The 8188-nt window shown below is 52.7% G+C and overlaps 1 protein-coding gene and 1 long non-coding RNA gene across 2 annotated transcripts; both read left to right on the top strand.

The window, feature by feature from the left end:
• The first annotated feature begins 2556 nt into the window (after positions 1 to 2556).
• LOC112341114 lies at positions 2557 to 3292 on the top strand. The gene is made up of 2 exons (XM_024660634.1): positions 2557 to 2914; positions 2968 to 3292. The coding sequence occupies exons 1-2, from the start codon at positions 2878 to 2880 to the stop codon at positions 3249 to 3251; spliced, it is 321 nt and encodes a 106-aa protein (XP_024516402.1). The 5' UTR covers positions 2557 to 2877; the 3' UTR covers positions 3252 to 3292.
• Positions 3293 to 7172: 3880 nt separating this feature from the next.
• LOC112341092 lies at positions 7173 to 7806 on the top strand. The gene is made up of 2 exons (XR_002990425.1): positions 7173 to 7429; positions 7483 to 7806. It is a non-coding gene; the product is annotated as an uncharacterized LOC112341092 (long non-coding RNA).
• Positions 7807 to 8188: the final 382 nt, after the last annotated feature.

Genomic DNA, 8188 nt, shown 5'->3' with positions numbered 1-8188 from the left:
CAGACCGCGGCAGCAACACACGGAGCTCGTCTCCCTCCTCTTTCTCCTCTTCTCTCTCGCTCTCTGTCGTTTTTATCGATATCTCCCAAACGGCTGGGAGAAACCTCGATTCCTTCGACGGGGGGCTTCTAGGAGTGTAGATTCTCATCCTCCTAGAAGGCCGCGGCGAGATCTGCCACGGATCTGGAGATCTCGCTGGCCCTAGGTCGCTGCTGTTTTTAGGGTTCTTCGGCGGCGGCTAGGGTTTTTCGGGGCTTAGAGATTTGGAGGAGTGGAGAGGGCAGTCAGGAACACCACGGCTGCAGCAGCTGGACGCTCTCCTCTCCTCCTCTTCTTTTTTCGCTTCTCATGGTTTCAAGTTTTTTGGGAGCTCATAACTCCTGAACGGCTTGGAATTTTTCCACAAAAATTCACAGGGGGATAGCTGGGAGGGAGCCTCACACCCTCCCAGAAGCGCAGGCAAAAATTCTTCACGGTCTCAGAGTTCTCACCTGTCCTAATTCGTGGCTAGGGTTAGGGTTCTTGGCTAACTGCGGTTAGGGCAGGACTTAGGGTGGCGGCGGGATCTTCGATCCGGCCACTCTAAGTGTCAGGGATCTTCGTTGCATGTGGTTGGCACGGCAGCAACATGGTGGAAACGCGACGGTTGCTGGTCTCGCAGCTTCGAGCGGGATTTCTCGCCTTAGGTCGGGCCATGCAAGGTGGCGACTAAGGTACGGAGAGCGTGAAGCTGCATGTGTCGGAAGTTCTTGGCGACTTGAGTCGTGGAAACACGACCAAGTCATGGGATCTTTGTTGACTGGTGGAGGACAGTTCGGGACGACATCTCGACATAGCGAAGTGTCCGTGGTGGATGGACGTGGAAGACACTATGGGCGCATTTTTGGATCTAGTGACAGGGAAGTGCTGTCACAAAGGGGGCCAGTGGCGGATGGCCGAGTTGGTTTGCTCGCGGAGGGAATCCCACATGGTTCTTGCTTCAGGGCTAGTCCTTTGAGGAGGTTTGCAGAGGCTTGCAAGTCTTGTGATTGTCGCGATGCCGGCAACGGGGGCTCGTATATCATTGAAGGGGGCCAGCGCACTTGTCTAGTGTGGGAGGCAAGGTAGCACGCTCTAGTCTAGAGCTGGAGGAGGCTCACACCTCGCTTGTTCTACGCCTTGGAGTTTGTTCGTAATGGGCACCGACTTAGTGCTGGAAGTACACTGGGGAGGTAGGCGCTCCAAGACACAGCATCACGTCTTGGGGCGTAACAGGTGGCTTCAGCTTGTGCAGTGGAGTCACCTTGGAGGCGAGTGACCCATGAGCGACGCTGGGTCATCGTGCTCGAGTTGGACCGCTTGGCTGCGACGACGTCGAGCTAGATCGACATGGTGTTCGTCTGGCTTGGCATCATTGTGATCGAGTGGAGGAGTGGCGAGGCGAAGCAGGTGGCTTCAAGCTCCGCGGTGGAGTCACCTGGGAGGCAGACGGCCCAAGAGCAGCGCCGGGCGTTCGCGCTCATAGTTTCACTAGTTTCTTCGAGAGTGCGCTCTCAATGTAGTTTTGATCCCTTTGGGATTAGGCTAATGTACATATATGTTTAGCGAACAGCCAAAAGCCATTGCCCTAAGTTGTTTGAGGAGAGAGCTCGAAGGCGCTAGAGAGAGTGTGTGAGAAAGAGGGAGGGAGCGAGCGTCCAGGGCGGCACAAGCATCGCAGACTGCGGCAGCAACACACGGAGCTCGTCTCCCTCCTCTTTCTCCTCTTTTCTCTCGCTCTCTGTCGTTTTTATCGATATCTCTCAAACGGCTGGGAGACACCTCGATTTCTTCAACGGGGGGCTTCTAGGAGTGTAGATTCCCATCCTCCTAGAAGGCCGCGGCGAGATCTGCCACGGATCTGGAGATCTCGCTGGCCCTAGGTCGCTGCTGTTTTTAGGGTTCTTCGGCGGCGGCTAGGGTTTTTCGGGGCTTAGAGATTTGGAGGAGTGGAGAGGGCAGTTAGGAACACCACGGCTGCAGCAGCTGGACGCTCTCCTCTCCTCCTCTTCTTTTTTCGCTTCTCATGGTTTCAAGTTTTTTGGGAGCTCATAACTCCTGAACGGCTTGGAATTTTTCCACAAAAAATCACAGGGGGATAGCTGGGAGGGAGCCTCTCACCCTCCCAGAAGCGCAGGCAAAAATTCTCCACGGTAGAGTTCTCACCTGCCCTAACTCGTGGCTAGGGTTAGGGTTCTTGCTGGCTTTTGCCCTAACTGCGGTTAGGGCAGGACTTAGGGTGGCGGCGGGATCTTCGATCCGGCCACTCTAAGTGTCAGGGATCTTCGTTGCATGTGGTTGGCACGGCAGCAACATGGTGGAAACGCGACGGTTGCTGGTCTCGCAGCTTGAGCGGGATTTCTCGCCTTAGGTTGGGCCATGCAAGGTGGCGACTGAGGTACGGAGAGCGTGAAGCTGCATGTGTCGGAGGTTCTTGGCGACTTGAGTCGTGGAAACACGACCAAGTCATGGGAACTTTGTTGACTGGTGGAGGACAGTTCGGGACGACATCCCGACATAGCGAAGTGTTTGCGGTGGATGGACGTGGAAGACACTATGGGCGCATTTTTGGATCTAGTGACAGGGAAGTGCTGTCACAAAGGGGGCCAGTGGCGGATGGCCGAGTTGGTTTGCTCGCGGAGGGGATCCCACATGGTTCTTGCTTCAGGGCTAGTCCTTTGAGGAGGTTCGTGGAGGCTTGCAAGTCTTGTGATTGTCGCGATGCCGGCAACGGGGGCTCGTATATCATTGAAGGGGGCCAGCGCACTTGTCTAGTGTGGGAGGCAAGGTAGCACGCTCTAGTCTAGAGCTGGAGGAGGCTCACACCTCGCTTGTTCTACGCCTTGGAGTTTGTTCGTAATGGGCACCGACTTAGTGCTGGAAGTACACTGGGGAGGTAGGCGCTCCAAGACACAGCATCACGTCTTGGGGCGTAACAGGTGGCTTCAGCTTGTGCAGTGGAGTCACCTTGGAGGCGAGTGACCCATGAGCAACGCCGGGTCATCGTGCTCGAGTTGGACCGCTTTGGCTGCGACGACGTCGAGCTAGATCGACATGGTGTTCGTCTGGCTTGTCATCATTGTGACCGAGTGGAGGAGTGGCAAGGCGAAGCAGGTGGCTTCAAGCTCTGCGGTGGAGTCACCTGGGAGGCGGACGGCCCAAGAGCAGCGCCGGGCGTTCGCGCTCATAGTTTCACTAGTCTCTTCGAGAGTGCGCTCTCAATGTTGTTTTGATCCCTTTGGGATTGGGGTAATGTACATATATGTTTAGCGAACAGCCAAAAGCCATCAAAGAGAACAACTAACTATCATGAAAGATCATGAATCATCCCATCAATGCAGTGATGCATAATCATCGTTGAAGAAAGAATCCACCATCCCGAAGAACAGCAACTCAGTCTATACCAACAATAATCAAGCAAAACCTTTATTAAGGATAATCAACTATCTTAGATGATAGTCAAGCATCACCAATGATTGCTACATGCAAATACTAACTTCAACATCGAAGCTAACAAGCCAAAATGCTTTCCCCAACAACTTCTAACAAATGGACCATAAGCATAAAAACTCAAGGAACCAAAAGCTCGAAGAAGTCTATAGCCAAGTCTGGCCTAACAATGATCACAAGCCTCATATCAATGAACTTCAATGCTAAAGAAGAAAGCATGGTATAACCCACAGTATCCTCCTCAACACATCCTGAAGCTAAACTTCATAATGCCAAAGCTAATGAAGAGCATGTCTGCATCAATCCAAAAGCTAAGTATAACGAAGTTATGCTCAACAAGTGATCACCAGACGATCCTCCATGAATCCATCTATAGCAAGACGTAACTCACTTCATAACAAGCACAAGGAGAATCATTAATGATCGATATATCTAACTCAAATCCAACAAGGATTCAAACATTCCAATATCGATCACTAACTTTTCCTCTCGTAGAGTTAGCATAGTCCATGACTAAATCACTTTTCAAGGAAAAGCGCAAAGCTCAACCTCTACTAAAATAATCTTGTCTAGAACACAACTAACTTAAACTTGCCACTCAATTCATTTGAACGTCAATACAGTTGCTAACTAGCAAATGCACAAATGCCAGTAACACAAAGCCATAGCCAAATCATCAACACTATCTTCATCAATATTAATTTAACTCAATATCAATCTTATAGAGAGACATCTCATTTCACTTGAATCTCAACATCAATATTGTCAACGACAAGGCATCACTTCAATATCATCAACACCATAACAAAGCTAAAAGAAAGCACGAGTGAACCACCACTCAAAACTCTTTAGCAACTAAGCTAACCAAAGTCGAAGATACTTTTCTTAGTATCCGAGACTAATTCTTCAACAATACTCAGCCATAGATAACACTTTATCAAGGAGAGAATCACCACGTCCAAGACTCAATGAAATCCAACACTACGAACTAAACGCAACTAAATGATATCGACAAAGGTAGAGTCAACATACCAACATAGAAAACCATATAAGTCTAATGACACGATCCTCCGTAACACGATCCGGTAAAGCAAGCCCATCACTGCTGAATCATCATCAAGTGCAGCAAGTGTCACAGTCTTCGAAAAAATCTACAAGCAATCACTAGTTGCAAAGCAATCAACAATCACTCTTCAACTTGCCTTCTCAAGACCCAACACTAACCCACGTTATCAAGTCATATACTTGTCTAACATGAACGTAATACCTCAGGTATGAGATAAAGGTTCATGGACAAGCATAACTAAATAACCACTCGATCCAACTCAACCACGATAAGCTCACTAATCTACGACATCCTGCTGAAGCAGCCAACGTTTCTCACTGATTCGCTCACGCTGCTGCAGGACCTCCTCCACCTACAGCTCCCGCGGGACTGCTGGCTCTTCACGTTCGACGTAGAGAGCCTCTACCCAAGCATCCCCACACGAGAGGGTCTCCAACGCCTCCGCGACTTTGTGTTTGCCGAGTACGGCAACACCACACGCTCGCGATTCCTCATGGCTGCGGCTGCCCTCGTCCTGGAGCACAACTACGTGGAGTTTGACGGTAACATCTACCAGCAGATCCGCGGCACAGCGATGGGCTCCAACTTCGCGGTGGTCTACGCTTGCCTCTTCCTCTGCTCTCTTGAAGCCGAGTACAAGCACGCCACCAACGACTGGCCCTTCTATCTACGAAGGTACATAGATGACGGAGTGGGCATCTGGACAGGTACACGAGCAGGCCTCGAACGATGGCTCCGAGGGTACGGCACGCTGTGTCCTTCGATCAAGATCACCTCGGTGATCTCGCTTGAAGAGCTGGATATCCTCGATATCCACTTCTTCAAAGGCCCTCGCTTTGAAGAGACAGGCTGCCTCGACTTGTCCACGTTCCAGAAGCCGCTCAATGCCTACCAGTACCTCCCCTGGACGTCGGTTCACCCACGGCACCAAAAAGTGGCATTCATCCGCAGCGAGCTCCAGAGATACCTCCTCCGCGAGAGCACGGCCGATGGATTCCACGCCATGCGCACGCGGTTCTACCACCGCCTCCGTGCCCGGGGATACCCGACCTCCTTCCTCCATCACTGCTTCTCTGGCATCTCCTACGACCAGCGACATCAAGCTCTCCTTGCACGTTCGCGCCGCTCCAGCGACGCCTGTCGACGGGCCCCCCTCGCCTTCAAGCTGCCTTACACACTCCACAGTGCGCAGCTAGGCTTGGGGGACATCCTAAACCCTAAACAGGTGATGGATGAAGCCCCCGCAGACACACTCCCCCGAGTGATCACGTGCTGGAGACGCTCCCCGAACCTCGGTTCGTTCCTGGTCAGAGCTAAGCTCCCTCCGCGAGCCTAGCCACGTCCTGTACCACACTTTGCAAGACATGGAAGCATATGTTTGCATCCCTCTCCACGTAACCGATGACTCCCAGGATCTGGCCAATGGACTCCAGGTATGTCCCAACTCACTCCAGGCCACCTCCCTTTCGAGTCAACGCACGGTCAACGCGGAGTCAACGGTCAGAATGGAATATTCCCGAATATTCCCTGACAGTGTTTTTGTTGACCGAGTCAAAACGGCATATACCGTTGGATTCCGCTCTTCCTTCCGATCGTGAATATGTGAGTCTCAACTCTGGACTCCACACACGATTCGTTGAAAAGCGTGTTTTCCATTAAAACGGTGCCGCTCCTTCGACATCGGCAACACATGCCGACAGCTTGCGGGATGGCTCCCCCCTGATCACTGCTGGACTCTGGGTATGTATGAGTGACCTCAGGCCCTCCACCATCCCAGTCCACACACGGTCAACGCGGGGTCAACGGTCAACTACGGAATATTCCCAGAATATTCCCTACAAAGTGAACCACGTTTTTGGTCGCCGGGTACGTACAAGTGACACAAGCATTGTGGACGTAATGCATGCATCATATCATGCCGCGTTTACAAGTTATCTTGCGTCGAAGGTACGTCACCCGCCGGACAAACGCTTACTGTCTTCGGCAATTAGCCGAAGTCATTCTCCGCGACTACCACTGCTGTGGAGTAACCAACACCAGCTGTGCTACGTTCGCACCCTCGCGAGCCAACGCTGCCACGCCACTTCGCATGGCTGCCACACGGACTCGCGCCACGTGACAGAGCCAAAAATAAGTAGAGTCGGCGTCGAGCTAGGGTTAGGGTAGACACTAGACGACTACACCCGGCTGATGAGTCCCAAAAAGGACGAAACCGGTCTCGGGTTGTCTCTTGTCCTCTCCCTCGCTCACGTATGAATGAAAATTCATTCCCTCGCCTCCTCTACTTGCTCTCGATCACGCCGTTTTGACAACGGCACACGGAGAATGTGGATTGCACAAAGTGGTGCCGCGATCTCGCCGGATTTTTAGGTCGGGCCATGCAAGGTGGCGACTAAGGTACGGAGGGCGTGAAGCTGCATGTGTCGGAAGTTCTTGGCGACTTGAGTTGTGGAAACACGACCAAGTCATTGGATCTTTGTTGACTGGTGGAGGACAGTTCGGGACGACATCCCGACATAGCGAAGTGTCCGTGGTGGATGGACGTGGAAGACACTATGGGCGCATTTTTGGATCTAGTGACAGGGAAGTGCTGTCACAAAGGGGGCCAGTGGCGGATGGCCGAGCTGGTTTGCTCGCGGAGGGGATCCCACATGGTTCTTGCTTCAGGGCTAGTCCTTTGAGGAGGTTTGCGGAGGCTTGCAAGTCTTGTGATTGTCGCGATGCCGGCAACGGGGGCTCGTATATCATTGAAGGGGGCCAGCGCACTTGTCTAGTGTGGGAGGCAAGGTAGCACGCTCTAGTCTAGAGCTGGAGGAGGCTCACACCTCGCTTGTTCTACGCCTTGGAGTTTGTTCGTAATGGGCACCGACTTAGTGCTGGAAGTACACTGGGGAGGTAGGCGCTCCAAGACACAGCATCACGTCTTGGGGCGTAACAGGTGGCTTCAGCTTGTGCAGTGGAGTCACCTTGGAGGCGAGTGACCCATGAGCAACGCCGGGTCATCGTGGTCGAGTTGGACCACTTGGCTGCGACGACATCGAGCTAGATCGACATGGTGTTCGTCTGGCTTGTCATCATTGTGACCGAGTGGAGGAGTGGCAAGGCGAAGCAGGTGGCTTCAAGCTCCGCGGTGGAGTCACCTGGGAGGCGGACGGCCCAAGAGCAGCGCCGGGCGTTCGCGCTCATAGTTTCACTAGTCTCTTCGAGAGTGCGCTCTCAATGTTGTTTTGATCCCTTTGGGATTGGGGTAATGTACATACATGTTTAGCGATCTCGCCGGATTTAGTACGGAGAGCGTGAAGCTGCATGTGTCGGAGGTTCTTGGCGACTTGAGTCGTGGAAACACGACCAAGTCATGGGAACTTTGTTGACTGGTGGAGGACAGTTCGGGACGACATCCCGACATAGCGAAGTGTCCGCGGTGGATGGACGTGGAAGACACTATGGGCGCATTTTTGGATCTAGTGACAGGGAAGTGCTGTCACAAAGGGGGCCAGTGGCGGATGGCCGAGCTGGTTTGCTCGCGGAGGGGATCCCACATGGTTCTTGCTTCAGGGCTAGTCCTTTGAGGAGGTTTGCGGAGGCTTGCAAGTCTTGTGATTGTCGCGATGCCGGCAACGGGGGCTCGTATATCATTGAAGGGGGCCAGCGCAC

The sequence above is a fragment of the Selaginella moellendorffii genome, unplaced genomic scaffold (genome assembly GCF_000143415.4).
Source record: "Selaginella moellendorffii unplaced genomic scaffold, v1.0 SELMOscaffold_76, whole genome shotgun sequence".
NCBI classification, from domain to species: Eukaryota; Viridiplantae; Streptophyta; class Lycopodiopsida; order Selaginellales; family Selaginellaceae; genus Selaginella; species Selaginella moellendorffii.
Note: the sequence above shows the minus strand (reverse complement) of the source record. Positions and strands in the feature narration are given on the sequence as shown.